General features: G+C 40.1%; 1 protein-coding gene across 2 annotated transcripts in view; it reads right to left on the reverse strand.

The window, feature by feature from the left end:
* Positions 1 to 3,175: 3,175 nt before the first annotated feature.
* Positions 3,176 to 16,261, reverse strand: part of CDCA2 (cell division cycle associated 2) — a 55,961-nt gene continuing 42,875 nt past the window's right edge. For both annotated transcript variants that reach the window (XM_006153253.3, XM_027773736.1), the window contains exons 14-15: positions 8,163 to 8,334; positions 3,176 to 4,513 (exon numbers count right to left, since the gene is read on the reverse strand). In XM_006153253.3, the coding sequence (XP_006153315.1) occupies positions 3,315 to 4,513; positions 8,163 to 8,334 (1,371 nt within the window). In that variant the 3' untranslated portion in view covers positions 3,176 to 3,314. The remainder of the gene's footprint in view (positions 4,514 to 8,162; positions 8,335 to 16,261) is intronic.

Below are 16,261 nucleotides of genomic sequence, written 5' to 3' on the forward strand. Positions count from 1 at the left end.
GTAGTAAATGGATAAACAAACTATGGTACATCTAGAAAATAGAATACTACTCAGCAATAAACAGGTTATCAACATAACATACAGCACAGATCAATCTCAGAAACATTATGGCTAAATTAAGTCAGACACAAAGGATATAAATTGTTTCATTCTTTTTCCATAACATTCTGGAAATGGCAGAAATATGATAGAAATCAGATAGCAGTTGTGCAAAGGTGGGGATGGGGAGAGGGGACTTATGAATCAGGCATTATTAATAATTTCTCCTTGCTATGGCAGGTCCTGGTCTCACTCTCAACTCTATCTTAAAGAAAATGGAAATCAGGTGGCATAAAGTGGCAGGAGGAGAAAATGAGACAGAAAAAAGGCAAAGTGGCTAAAATGGAAAGAATTCAGTTAAGATCTACAGAAGACTGACTTATTTTAATTTTGAGTTTTATATTTGTACACAATCCCATGTAGCATAATTTTCTACAGCAAAATTACTTTCATCATTAGTAAGGAGATGACTACCTAACTTGCAGTGGTTAGCATAATGGCTATGTCTCTGGACTCCCACGTAGTCGACTGCGGTTCAAGTCCCGGACCCGGTGGCTTAAACTCACGCTGGGTGCATGTGCGTGCGTGCCCAAGATCCCGAGAGGAGATCAGAGGAGAAGGGATTGCGGTGTGACCATCCCCCCTGGGGGGTGATTTCTCGCTTTCTCTCTTTCTGGTGAGCACACGTGCCCTATAGCAAAAACCTCTCCAAAAAAAGAAAAAGAAAAAAAATTAGGAAAGTATATCATTCCATGCAGGGGTTAAAGATAAGGAAGAAGTAGGGCTGTCCATACTAACACTGAAGGATCTTTGTGTGGTATCTTGTTGAATAAAAAAATCTAGTTGTGTGTGGGTCAGATGCAGTGACACACACGAGAAGATTCTGTGTCTGGAGACCTCGGTGAGTATGTCAGGTATGTGTGTGACAGTGATCTGGGAATGACTGAGGCCTGGGTGGATCATGGTGCAGAGACCCTGTCGGGGGTGCTGTCTCTCTCTCACGGAATAAATAAATCAACTTAAAAGAGGGCAATCAAGTTGTAGGATGGCACACAGTGATGCCATTAGAAAACAACAAAAATATACTCATGCTTATATAAAAAAGGTCTAAAAGATATATAGCAGTTGTTAACAGGGTTTACACATAGAAAGCTGGGGAGAGGTCAGTGTGGCTGTGTGGTGGTTGCATGGAGTGGGGAAAAGAAATACGTTGTCAATATTTATAATTCTAAATTTTGTAGTGTTCTTTTTTTTCAATAGACACATTATGTTTTTGTAATAAAAATGAATAAAAATAAAGGAAGCAAAGACAATTAAGAATTGCCCTTTTAGAGAAAAAAAAGAAGCCCTGCTTTCCAGAGTAAGCACAGAAGAAAAACTTGAGATGTCACACTGCCATCTTCTGGAACAACCAAGAATCTACAGAAACAGAGGATGTCACTAGGAGACTTCCTATGGCAGAACATAGGTTATTACGGTAGCAAAAAAAGGCAAGGCAGGAAAGAGCCAAGTTTTTGACTTTACTATTTATGAAAAGCGGCAGTAAAACAAAATACGCAAGCATGATCAAACATAGAAATTACTAACTTTTCGCAAATCTTTACAAATGAGACTGGGGTGGATAAAACTGCATCGAAATTGCTTTGATTTTTCAGACCTGTTCTATTTAGGAAAATTAACAGTTGTTATTTACAAACATCAGCAAAATATTTATAATGAAACATTTAGAAACCAACAGACGCCATAAAATATGCTTACACATTTTAAACTGTAGATACTGGAGAATGAGAACAACTTTGCATTTGCAAAACCTAAGTAAAAAAAAAAATCACAGATAAAAATGCTGCTCTCATCTTTGTGACTTTTTGAGAAATAAAGCATGTGAAATTTTAAAAATTCAAATAGTTGAGATCGTTCTGAAAGTTTTCTTTTTAAAGGACCAACACCAAAAAGCTTCCGAAGAAGTTAATTCGTTCTTTTGTTTGTTTTCAGTGGTTTACCAACCACACCAAACTATCAAGGGCAAAAAAAGAGTCCGTAAATAATTTACACTTAAAGATAAAAGAATTTCTTAAACAATCTACCCTTGAGTAGAAGAAAATGGGGATCACTTGGAGTGTTAATGTAAAATACATTAGTCTTTAGCAGCAGGAGTTCCAGACCTGCCGGTGCCAAAAAGGTAACAAATAGCCTCTATCCAAGGAGGGGGAAATAGGCGCCCAGCAGGAGCCCCCTTCCCTGTTGTGTTATTTATAGAGAGCTCTATTTGTTAACATGTTCCTGCTATCATGGAGAGGGAGAGTTTAATGATTTAAAGGATTTCAAAGACAATTGTTTAATGATATGATGATTTATGGACATTCACGAATTCCAGACACAGTATATAGCAATTCAGATTTTCAAACCGCTCTCACCAAAATCAGTCAATGCATAACTGAGACGAGTGACAATATCCGATATTACAAAATGACAAGTTTGAATAGCTGGAAGATGCCCCACGGAAAAAGAAATCAGTGACCTACCACCACGCTTCATGGGAAAAAAACCACAAATTTTCTAGGGTCCCTTCAAGTGAGTGTCTAGTTTAAAAAAAAAAATTATGATAAGCCATGAATTAAATTCTGAGTTAGGAACTATCTGGGAGTCCAGTTTTTCACCCTAAACCAACTGCTCACACACTCTCCCCTGAGAAAAAATACAGGAATCTTGTCTGACAAAATGAATACTCTTTCATCAGAGTTATTTATTCACTTATAGAGACAGATTTATAAAAGTCTGGTTATTGAAAGCATTTTGTAAAATTGCGTATTTAGAATTGATTTTATTTTTTAAGACTTCTACTTTAAGTCTTCATAAAGTTCCTAGTTCTAGCAATACGTCTTTTATAAAACAAACAGCTCATCACATTCAAATATATATCAAGTCAATTCTAAAAGATGCTTTATACAACACAGGGTCTAAACTTTCGATGGTAAATACATTCTCACGAGATATAAAAATTCAGGGACATAATGTTGAGTCTGAAAGCAATCCATCTGGCAAAACACTAATAAATCACCATTTGGCGGGGAGGGCATGTTTAATAGAATGTTTTCTTTTTGAATGATGAAAAAATACACTTCTGTCTACCTAAAAGTAGATTTCAACTCAAATGATTTTATTTATTTGAAAATTTAAAACACTGAGGTTGAACAGAGGATGGGAACAAGAAGAATCTGTTATGCATGGATGGTTATCTCCCCTCTCGTCAAATGCTCTGCAGAAACGTCCAGTTACTACTTGAGTTCTCCACTATGCCCAATACTTTCCAAATCAGTCAGGGAGCTTTCGGCCTTCTTGAGAAAACTGTTTCTCCGGTAGTGTATTGACTTGGTAGCAGTTTCAGTATTTGTGAGTGTAGACATACAAAAGCTGTTCCTTCTCTTCCTAGATAAATTAGAATGAGCAGGGTTCTTGCTGTTTTCTCTACCTGAGTCAGAGGGTGCCACATAGGCTTTTTGCCCGAGGGACACAGTGTCTTTTCTTGGGGACAAACTTTCAACTTCTCTGTTGTCAAATGTAGAGATCGTTCTCCTTTTGGTTTTTTGGGAAGTGGCAGGAAATGGAAGGGAAATCCATACAAGCCCTTCACTTTCTGAACTGTGTTGTAGCCTTGTGCTACGTCGCACTTTGGTTTCACTCTTTGCTCTCTGAAAGCTTTGCTCTATAGTGTCAGATAAATCTCTATACAGTTCGGAGTTTTCTAAACTACTATCTACAGAGCTCACCATGCTGGAGGAAGAGCTGTGATTTCCATTTTTTCCCAGGTGTAAACTTTGACTGTCAGAATAATTCAGAGAGCATCTTCTGTATTTCTTACGATTCACAATGCTGCTATTTTCTGTGGACCTTCCTACATCCTCACTGCAGCTTTTAAATTCTTTTATATTTTCAATTAAGACATCTGAACAATAAAATTCTTTTTGTGAGTCAGACATTAAATAATTGTCGTGGAGTTCTGCCTCTGTAGCTAAGCCATCCTGTTTTTCACACTTCATATTTTTATCTTCTGAAATGTTAACGATTTGACTAAGGTTTTCCATGTTTCCATCAGCAGCAGGAAATTCTTGCCGTTGTAGGTTAAAATCAGGTTTTGCATTATCCGATATAGTGTGTTCTGCAGTCACAGAAGCGTAAGATACAGGACTGTTTTCATTCTCATTCCCACTTTGTGGTTCATTTTCACTTTCCAACTTATTTTCTGCTTTTGGAATATTTTTATTTTCATTAAGATCTATAGTACTTGTATTTTTATCACCAAAAATAGCATTACCAAGCGATGAACTTTTTATGTGAGAGCGGCAGAATTTAGATATGTATTTCTCAAACCCTTGATCTATATTCAAATCTTCTGGATTTTGAAGCAAAGGATTCTTTCTCTTAACTTGATTTTTAGGAGGCTTCTCTTGTTCAAGTTTACCAATTGAGTTGAAATCTATGGGTACATAAATAAGTTTAAATCTAATTAAAAAGTAACAATGAAAATAAGATTCAAGTTTATTAAACAGCTACCCTAATATATAATTAATTGAGTCCTCTTATATTGTGTTTTAAGCTCTCAAAAGTCTTAGCGGGTCCTCTTATATATATTGTGTTTTAAGCTCTCAAAAGTCTTAGGACCTACAAATGTCCTCCTCCTCTTTTAGTGCTTCCTTAATCCATAAATTATGACAATAAGTATTCGATGCACATAACCTGAGACCATGAAAATGGAAATGCTATCTTAAATTGCTTCTTTTGTTCTAATGCATTTCCTACACTATGAGGTCAATTAGCATGGGACAGTCACATTCCCCAATTCCCTAAAAATCAATTCATGACAATGGGCAACATCATGCCTATAAACTTTACTTATCAAGGTATGGTCTGAAATAAAGGAGAGAAAAATGCAAAATTCTGAGAATAAAAACTTGATAGTTGAAAGGACACACCTGAAGACATCCAGGTCTCAGGCTCTCTGTTAAAAAATTACCACATGGTATAATGTACCCTCCAATAAAGTCATGTCTATCCTAATATTCTAAAAATATACCCCATATTCCTCAATTTCTGACTAAACCTCATCTTCCAGGAAGATATACCACATGTAGACTTTCAGGTGTTTCTGGCATATTGTTACAAAAACCATCAAGGTTTTTAAGGTTGATAATTAACACAATCTAAACGAATTCAGGCTATTCACGTTCTAAATCTCACAACTATAAGATGACATCTCTCTTGTTTTCTCAGGTAATAGCATTTTTAATTAGTCAAATGAGTACAAACCAATGTCCTAAGCAAAAGCAAAATGGAGAGACATACAAAATATAAGTTGAGCCAAAAGTCTCAAAAAACAATGTTCAATTGGAAAGCTATATATTCACAATTATGGTTCTTTAAGACATGTCATATACAGCTATAGATTAACATACGGTCTACTCATGCCAACCAACCAGTTAGGCTCTTTAAACTGCTTTAGAATTTTATATTTATATGTTTTCCATGACATGTTAAAACATTCAATATGCTAGAGAAGCAAGGTAGGAAAGAGGGAGGGAGAAAAGGAGAGTGACAGAGAGAGAGGACAGAAAAAAGGGAAGCACTGAATTGCTTTAAATCCTTGAAGTAGGTAACACCATTGGTTGTAGATAAAAAATGCTTGAAGGGACAAGCAGTTAGTGTAATGGCTATGTTGCTGAACTCCCATGTAGTTGACCGTGGTTCGAGCCCCAGACCCGGTGGCTTAAATTCATGCTGGGCGCGTGTGCGTGTGTGCCCAAGATCCCAAGACGAGAAAGGAGGAGAAGGGATTGCAGCATGGCCATCCCCCCTGGGGGGCGATTTCTCGCTTTCTGTCTCTCTCTCTCTCTCTTTCTAGCGAGCACATGCGCCCTATAGCAAAAAATTTTCAAAAAAAGAAACTAAGGACATCATGAAAATAAGACTTAGTTTTCACTCTAAGGAAGACTGCAGCTTGGGTAGGGAGAGGTGTAGACAGAAGATACATGATGATTAACCAGGCCATAAAAGGGTAATGCAAACAAAGGGTTTTCCTGGAAAGGTAGACAGCACAGCAAAATCTTAAAATATAAGCAGCACTAGGCCATATCAAAAAGAGAGGGAGCAGCAGAACCCCTGTTCCAAGACATGCCACAAAAAAGCAGGAGCAGAAGAAGGGTGTGTGCATTAGTGGGGTGACTGCTTACTTAAACTCTCTCACTATTCTGAAGTTACAAAATACACAGAAGCCAAGAGTCAGTAGTGACATGAACCTTACTCACCTCTGAGTTGATTATAAATATTGCACAGTATATTTTGAACAGAAGGCAGGCTATAAACATCTGATGGTCAGCAAAGGCAGTTATTTTAAAAATTATTCTATACAAAATCAACATATACCAGTATTGGGAACCAGCAGTTAGCGTAATGGCTATGTTGCTGGACTCCCACGTAGTCAACCGCGGTTTGCGTCCCGGACCCGGTGGCTTAAAACTCACGCCAGGCGCGTGTGTGTGCATGCCCAAGATCCCAAGAGGAGAATGGTGGAGAAGGGATTGCGGCGTGACCATCCCCCCTGGGGGGTGATTTCTCGCTTTCTGTCTCTATGTCTCTCTCTCTCTGTGTCTGGCGAGTGCACGCGCCCTATAGCGAAAATCTCTCTCTCAAAAAAAAAAAAAAAAATTAAAATTAAAAAAAAAAACATATACCAGTATTTTTGGTATGATGCAACTAGTTTAAAACTCAGGAATTACAAACCCCGAACAACTGCAAGCCATTTTTTATTTAACTAGGATATTGACTGACTTGATCTTTATTTATAAATAAAGGTGAATCAAGGTGAACGAAACGAGAAGACACTTCGTAGAGCCAAATCTAATAAAACATCATAGGGCAAGCTTTTTCTTTTGAAAAAATTATGACAGTTTCTTTGAAAAGCAAAACAAAACAAACAGGATAAAGAGAAATTATTTCCTCTGAAATTACATGTGAAAGCTTATCTGAACTTTTCTGGGGAGAAGATCCAGAACTTCTATTAGATTCCGAAAAAGGTCTAAGTGAGCAGTCCTCAACCCCTAGGCCACAGACAGGTGGCGATCTGCCAGGCTGTACACTGTGGGTTGGGGTGGGGCAAGTGAGCGCAGCTGCATCTGTTTGCAGCCGCTCTCCAGAGCTCGCACTACCACCTACCACCCGGAGTCTGCCTCCTGTCTGATCGGCAGTACTGGATGCTCATGGGAGCACAAACCCTATGGTTGTGTGATTGTTTCATTGTGTATTACAATGTGGTAGTGGAGGAAATGGGGAGCACAGTGGATGTAGGATGGTTGGGTCACTCAAGGGGCAACACATCCCCCTCCCCAGCCCAATCTATGGAGGGACTGTCTTCCTTCCACAAGGCCAGTCCCTGGTGCCAGGAAGGTTGGAGACCACTTTTCTAAGTTACTAAAAAGTTACAAACTACTCGGAGCCCTGTAGCCTAGTGGTTAAGGGAGCCAGATCCCACATGGCTGGCCACTGTTCAAATCCTGGCCATAGCTGGTTGAAAAACACTGGGTACATGTGGGTGAGTGAACCAAAATCACAACAGAATGGAGAAGGAAGGATTGCCGCTTGACCATGCCCCACAGTGGGATGCTTTCTCCCTCCGTCTCTCTTGTGAGCGCTCTCTGGCAATGAAAAGTTACAAATTAGGACTAACAGATGGTATAACGGTTACCTCTCTGGACTTCCACATAGCCAGTCATCGTTCAAGTTCCAGACCTGGTGACTTAAAACTCATGTCGCGTACATGTGCATGTGTGCCCAAAATCCCAAGAGAAGAATGGAGAAGAAGGGATTGTGGCATGGCCATCCCCGCTGGGGGATGATTTCTCACTTTTTGTCTGTCTCTCTGGCAAGTGCACTAGCCCCAGAGCAAAAATCTGTCTCTAAAAATAGTTACAAACGGCTTCTTTTACTTAGAATTCTCATGGTAATACGAGACAATTTTACTATTTATATTTGTGTACTCTTAATGTAGTAAATGGGAAAAAGGGTAAAAAGTAAAATAGCAACAAAGAAGTTGAAGACAAGAGATAAAATATAACAAGAAAAGGACAGGATACCTGAACACATCCTTCGGATTCCTGGAACTGACGGTGTCATCTCAGAGACTTCGGGCAGCTCAGGAATGGGACTGAGGAGGGGCTTCTTGGAAGCAATGTCTCTTCCTCCGTATAAAGACTTCTGAACACTCTTCTTTCCCTTTCCCTTCTTCTTTCTGCAACTTTTTAAAACCTAAGAAATGTATCAAAATACTGTAATTGAAAAAGATGTAGTACCACATACAATTCTGACTCTCTAACTTCTAAAAATATCTCTTTCGTTCATTGTGGGTTTTCCCCCTATAGGGCAAGTGCGCTCAGAGAGAGACAGAGAGAGGGAAAGTGAGAGATCATTCCCACAAAGGGGAGGGCCAAGCTGCAATCCCTTCTCTTCCATTCTTCTGGGATTCTGAGCACATGCACACATGTGCCTAGTGTGATTTTCAAGCCACTAGATCTGGACTCAAACTGTGGTCAGCCATGTAGGAGAGTCCAGCACCTTTACCACTCTACCTTCTGGCCCTTCATTGTGTGTATGGGTGTTTGTTTGTTTTTTAAGATAAATTTTTGCAGGAAAAATTAAGATAGGCTAGTTATTTCATTGTGAGTCAGAGGTAGGGATTTAGGTAACTGATACCAATTCAATAAAATCTGAAGAACTGAGTTTTTAAATTGCATAATAGCTTTCTGTATTTCCACAAAGCATTTGCCGAAGTAAGTGCTGGATAAATGATAAAATAGATTAGATGCTATAGGGTTGGACAGATATATTTGTAACTAGGATGTAGCCATGACAACCCAGGATTAACCTAGCCTGAGTTATCTATTGGAATGCCAGGGAGACTGTCTTCTGTTTTTAGGTTTGGATAAAGAAACAGCAGGTATATATATAACACCTGAAAATAACACTAAGCCAACTCATCTGATTCGAACAATAAGTGCTTAAGTGTAAGTTAAAACAAGATGGATTTTAAGAAGCACAGTAGAAGACAGGGGTCAAAGGTTTGGTAATAAGTGATGAAAAACATGGGTTTTAAAGTAAAAATTGAAAAGTTGCTTTAATAATATCCAAAAGGTAGAATTATGCTCAGTTCTGACTGTTCTATCAGCAACTGAGAAATCATGTTGTAGGTCAGAAAAAGCTTCAGCAACACTCACTGTATTAAAATACTAGAAAGACTGTTGTGAACAAAATAAATGAAACATTCAACGTGGTAATGTTGGAGACACCCAGATTTCAGGTCAACATGAAACATGTTTCAACAATGCTTTCAAAAAGTAGAATTCACTCAAATATTCACTGAGAAACTGCTACGTGTCAGGTACTAACTTCCTAGGTGTGGGACCTAGAAGCAAACAGGATGTGGTCTTAAAGGCCTCCTGGTCTAAAGGCAAATAATTACAATACATGCTTACCATAGCAGACGGTGTGGACTGAGATGGGAACCTGGCCTACGGAAGGTGTTCAAGACAAGATCCACAAACCTCAAACAGGTAAGAAGTGTTTTGGCTGATGATGGGATGTGGCAGAGGGCTCTTCAAAGAGAAGGAAGTGGCATATACAGATTCAAAGACAGCACAGAAGGGCTGCAAGGAGCAGTCTATGGTCAGAGAATCCATTGAGAGCGGCCAAAGCTAACAAAGCAGGCAGGATCCTTGTTTGCCATGAGTCAAAGGCAAGCACTGAAAGCTCACTCATGGTGAATTAGAGCTTACCAACAGTGGATCTCACATTTAAGAAAGATCATTTGGGTGAGGGCATGGAAGACTTAGGGGAAACTAACAGTGTGAAAGAGTGGGTGAGGTTGAAGAATACAGAAATGGCGAAGAACTGTGTGTTCCTCGAGATCTATAGATAGCCTGCAAAACCAAAACAAAACATTCCAGGGGAAAAGTAATTTTAGAACTACACAAGATGAATGCTCCTCTTGGCAATTTACGATATACATTTAACATTAAATTCTCTGAGAAGTGGATGAATGTTCGTCTTGGCAATTTACAATATACATTTAACATTAAATTCTCTGAGAAGTCTTCAGTATAATTAATCTATTAGGAAAAAGCTGGGTTAAATTTTTTTTTCCACTACGTATTTTTTCCACGGAACATCTATTGATATTCTATGAAGCAGTTGGAAGAGTGCTGGACTGGTCAAAGGACATAGAAGCCTAGATAAAAGAAAAACTTTAACTTGGAGATTATATATAAATTGCAAAAGAGAAACTTTTTGCCTCTGGCGCAAGACACCCTGTGTTCTAATCCTGACTCTGCCACTTAACTGCTTTATAATCTTAAGAAAGTTACTTCACCTCTCTGTATGCCATTCTCTTCTGCAAAATGAGAATCACAGCAGCACATACCACATAAAGTTGTGTTGAATATTAAATAAGTCAGCATGCAAAAAGGTTCTTCTCTCAGGATTTTGAGCATGCATGCACATGCACCTAGAAATTTTTTTTTCCGAAGAGAGAGTATTTTTGCTGTATGGTTCGTGTGCTTGTTGGAGAAAGAAGAAAGGGGGACAGAGAAACAGAAAGCGAGAAATCACCTCCCAGGGTGGATGGCCACGCTGTAATCCCTTTATCCTCCATTCTCCTCTCGAGATCTTGGGCATGCATGCACACATGCCTGGCATGAGTTTTAAGCCGCTGGGTCCAGGACTTGAACTGCAGTTGACTATGTGGGAGTACAACAATGTAACTATTATGCCACCTGCTGGTCCCACACCCGGCATATTTTTTAAGCCACTGGCTCCAGGATTCCAGCTGTGTTATCAGCCATGTTGGATTCAGCCACCTCAACTACCATGCCACCCCTCCAACTTTTTTTTATTGACAAAAATTATATATATTTATGGTGTACAACATGTTTTGATATATATACACTGAGGAATGACTAAATCAAGCTAATTAACATACCCATTACCTCATATACTTTTCATTCTTAATATAAAATGAAGCTACAAGTATTAGTGTAAGGCAGTCAGTTAATATACTATGGTCTTCCTTCATCAGCAGATTATAGCCTCTAAATTTAGTTTCTAATTTACTGCTAAGAAAAAATATTACGGGAACCAGCAGTTAGCGTAATGGCTATGTCGCTGGACTCCCATGTGGTCGACCGCGGTTCGTGTCCCGGACCCAGTGGCTTAAAACTCACGCCGGGCGTGTGTGCGTGCGTGCCCAAGATCCAAGAGGAGAATGGAGGAGAAGGGATTGAGGTGTGACCATCCCCCCTGGGGGGTGATTTCTCGCTTTCTGTCTCTATGTCTCTCTCTGTCTGTCTGGCGAGCGCACACGCCCTACAGTGAAAATCTCTCCAAAAAAACAAATTACCTTTTAGTATAATTTCAAAACTCTTTGTTTTACAAGATGTCCTCTGCACCTGTAACACTACCTGACACATAGTAGCTACTCAGCAAATGCGAATGAATGAATGAAAAAGAAGTACAGTTAAGCATACATAAAACATGTTAAACATGATTGAATAACAAAAATTCTGTTTTTTTTTTAATGGTTATAGGCAAACAGAAGTATACTATTTCTTTTTCTTTTTTTTGGAGAGGTTTTTTTGCTATAGGGCACGTGCGCTTGCCAGACAGACAGAGAGAGACAGAGAGACAGAAAGTGAGAAATCCCCCCCCCCAGGGGGGATGGCCACGCCACAATCCCTTCTCCTCCGTTCTCCTCTCGGGATCTTGGGCACACACGCACACGTGCCCGGCGTGAGTTTTAAGCCACCAGGTCTGGGACACGAACTGCCTTCGACTACATGGGAGTCCAGTGACATAGCCATTACGCTAACTGCTGGTCCTGAGAAGTATATGATTAAAATAAAGACGACAACTATGGCACTTCAATCTGTCCAGAAAACAGCAGTGCTTATCTTACCCGTAAGATTTCAGCAATGGCTAGTAAATTAACAAAATTTAAATTTCCACCTAAAGTCTGGCTTATAGTGTAATAAACAAAAGCAGCAACATGACTGAAACTTGAAGAAGTCATGTGATCCAGAATCCCGGGTTGGTTTATGACCTGGAGCAAACAAAGGACAACTGAAGCTTGTTACCTCTGAAGTAACCCCACTTACTCCAGTACCACGTGTCTCACTCACATAGTGAAAGAAATCACAAAACAGAAGTAAACGTTTATTTTTTTAGTTGAACAATTAAGACTTAAATTGTTTTCACAGGATACCTTTGTAATTATTTAAAAATCTTTTGTATACATGGCAACAAACCAAAGTGAACAGGAAAGCTTATAACGCTAACGTCCATACTTCCCTACCCTTAGTGTTTACTTACTTTCAGATTCCATTCCTAGTTCTTGTGGCTAGCTCCTCCTCTCTAAATAAGTGGCTGTATTACTGTATTTTACTTACAATAAAAAAGTAAAAAATTGCTGTAGGGTGTGTGCCCTTGCCAGACAAACAGAGACAGACAGAGAAAGTGAGAAAGCATCCCCCTCTTCCCCTGCCAGGTGGAATGGCTACCATTCTCCTCAAGATTCTGGGCACAGGAACCAGCAGTTAGAGTAATGGCTATGTCGCTGGACTCCAACGTAGTCGACCGTAGTTCGCGTCCCGGACCCAGTGGCTTAAAACTCACGCCGGGTGCATGTGCGTGCGTGCCCAAGATTCCGAGAGGAGAATGGAGAAGGGATTGCGGCGTGGCAATCCCCCCTGGGGGTGATTTCTTGCTTTCTGTCTCTCTCTGGCTAGGGCACGCGCCCTATAGTGAAAAACCTCTCCAAAAAAAAAAAAAAAAAGATTCTGGGCACACATGCACATGCACCCACCATGCTTTCCGAGCTTCTGGGCGCAGGACTCGAACCATGCATTGGCCAGGTAGGGTCTAGCTGCCTTAACTACCATGCCACTGGCTGCCCTATACTGCTATATTTTAACCTGTTTATAATGGAAAATTTCAAACACCTAAAAAATAGACTGAGGAGTACATTGAACCTCATATACCCATCTACTAACTTCAACAATTATATACGTAAAAATCATGATTTATTTATAATCCCCTTCCTCCATATTTTAAAGCAAATCTCAGACATTGCATCATTTCGTCTGAAAATCCTGCAGTATCTCTACGTGATAAGGGCTCTTCTTCTTAAAATAATTACAAATATGATCCAGTAAAGAAAGGGTATTAACTATTCATACACGTAACAACTTGGACAAATGTCTAGAGAATTGTGCTCAGTACAAAAAGCTAGTCCTGGGGGGCAAGAGGGAAGGGATCAAGGGGGGAAAAATAAGAAGCAAAACATTTAACACTCCCCAAAGTGGAAAACTGTTTCTTGATGATGTTGTGTATGGGAGTATCTCTGACTCGAACAGTATGAATGGGAAGATTCGTTTTGTATGCAGTAAAGATATACAGTGAGAAACCAGCAGATGGCGTAATGGCTATATCCCTGGACTCCCATGTAGTCACCTGCAGTTCGAGTTCCAGACATGGTGGCTTAAAACTCACACTGGGCATGTGTGCATACATGCTTAAACTCCTGAGAGGAGAAGGGACTGCGGCATGGCCATCCCCCTGGGGGGTGATTTCTCACTTTGTCTCTCCAGTGAGTACACATATAACTATACCAAAAATCTCTCAAAGAAAAAAGAAAAGATATACAGTGATTAAATGTAAAAGAGGGTATGACTCCATTTATAAAAGTCGTCAAATGATACAATTCTGGAAATTGTAAAAAGATTAGTGGCACACAGGTGTTGAGGTGGGGTACCAGTGATAGTGCCTACAAAATGGCATCAGGAGAGCCCTTTGTGGAGAGGGAAATGTTCTACATACAACATCAAGCCACCAGGTCCAGGACTCAACCACGGTCAGCCATGTGGGAGCCCAATGCCTTAACCACTATGCCACCTGCTGGCCACAGTTGGAGTCCTCTTAATATGATGAACAAAGCTAGTTGAAAATTTGGGGGAGTTTAAGGGTCATTTTGTATCTCTTGGAGATTTTTCTACAGTTGACCATTGTATTCTTTTTTTTTTTTTTCGGAGAGGTTTTCACTATAGGGCGCGTGTGCTCGCCAGATAGACAAAGAGAGAGAGAGACAGAAAGCGAGAAATCACCCCCCAGGGGGGATGGCCACGCCGCAATCCCTTCTCCTCCATTCTCCTCTAGGGATCTTGAGCACGCACGCACACGCGCCCGGCGTGAGTTTTAAGCTACTGGGTCCGGGACACGAACCGCGGTTGACTACATGGGAGTCCAGTGACATAGCCATTATGCTAACTTCTAGTCCCTCCATTGTATTCTTGAAAACTCAGATACGAAATATTAATCCTTTGTGCTTCATATGAATTACAAATATTTTCTCCAACTTTGTCCTTTGTCTTTTAAATTTTCTGATGAAGGTTTTTTTTCCTCTATGTATATTACATACTGTTCGGTGCAAAAGAAGTCAGATTTACCTACGTTTGGTGTGGGGTTAAGGTGCTGGACTCCCATATGGCTGACAGTGGTTCAAGTTCCCGACCTGGCAGCTTACTTACTCGCTTCTCCTTTTTCTCTGCCTTTCTCTGGCAAAATTTAAAAATCTTAAAAAACAACAATTTACCTACCTTTGCCCTATTTCTGGTTTTTGAGCTGTATTTTCCTATTTATAGGTTAAGAAGAAATTGATAACACTAATGCTGCTACTTCATTAGCCAGAGGGCATGTGTGATCACCAGAGAGAGAGAGAGACGGAGGAAATGTGGTCATGCTGCCATCCTTGTCCCCCATTTCTACATCCTGTTGGAATTTGGGGTAAGCGCTCATATGCGTCCAGCATGTTTTTCAAGCTTCCAGGACCATAATGTGAACCCCAGGGACAGCCATGTGGGATCTGGCTTCCTTAACCACTAGGAAATAGAGTCAGCCCCTATTGCTATTTTTTTTTTTTTTTGGAGAGGTTTTCGCTATAGGGTGGGTGCTCTCGCCAGACAGACAGAGAGAGACATAGAGACAGAAAGCGAGAAATCACCCTCCAGGGGGGATGGTCACGCCGCAATCCCTTCTCCTCCATTCTCCTCTCAGGATTTTGGGCACGCACGCATATGCGCCCGGCATGTTTTAAGCCACTGGGTCCGGGACGCAAACCGCAGTCAACTACGTGGGAGTCCAGCGACATAGCCATTACGCTAACTGCTGGTTCCTGCTACTTTTAATTTAGTAATTTAGGTAGCTGTTGACTCACTACTATGAAAGATGAGGACACTGCTCACTGAAACTACATCTTTCCTACGTTAGTTTTGGTTCTTCTGATGGTTAACTTTGATCTATAGTTGTATTTCTTTCCATCAAATTTAAAAATATAAATTGAACTCCTAATTTGTGAAGTGGTAATTATGAGAAGAGGCACAATGCTACAAGGGTCAGGCACTTTCTAAGAGTTGTATGAGCATGAATTCATTAATACTAACATCGTCTCATAAAGTACTGTTTTACAATACAAACAAAGTAACAGAGGGGTCAAGAATTGTGCCTATCATTCCACTGGTTGGAAGTGGTAAATGCCAGGATTTAAAACCCAGGTAGAATCCAGAGACTTCACTTATACCCACCACACCGCAGTTTCCCCTTACCCATGGATTTTGCTTTCCATGGTTTTAGTTAACCAAAGTAAACCATGGTCTGAAAATAGTGATTATTTATAGTATAATAAGGTATGTTGAGAGACCACATCCACATAACTTTTTCTGTTTGTTTGTTTTAGTTCTTTGCCATAGGGCTCATGCTCTGGGCCTAGAGAGACGTAGAGAGGAAACAGAAATCACTAACCAGGAGGACGGCCATTCCACAATCCCTTCTCCTCCATTCTCTCAGGATTTGGGACATACATATCCATGTGTGCCCAGCATAATTCTCAAGCCATTGGGCCCAGGACTCAAACCTCGGTCAGCCATGTGGGAATTCAGTGCCTTAACCACAGCACCTGCTGGCACCCACATAACTTCTTATTAGAGTGTATTGCTATGAATGTTCTATTCTTAGTTGCTGTTTTAAACCTTACTGCACCTAATTTGTAAATTAAATTTGATCACAGGTATTTATGTATAGAAACAAACATAGTACATATATAGTTCAGTATTATCAATGGTCTCATTAAAAACAC

Source organism: Tupaia chinensis, unplaced genomic scaffold, assembly GCF_000334495.1.
Source record: "Tupaia chinensis unplaced genomic scaffold, TupChi_1.0 Scaffold000366_1, whole genome shotgun sequence".
Classification (NCBI taxonomy): Eukaryota; Metazoa; Chordata; class Mammalia; order Scandentia; family Tupaiidae; genus Tupaia; species Tupaia belangeri.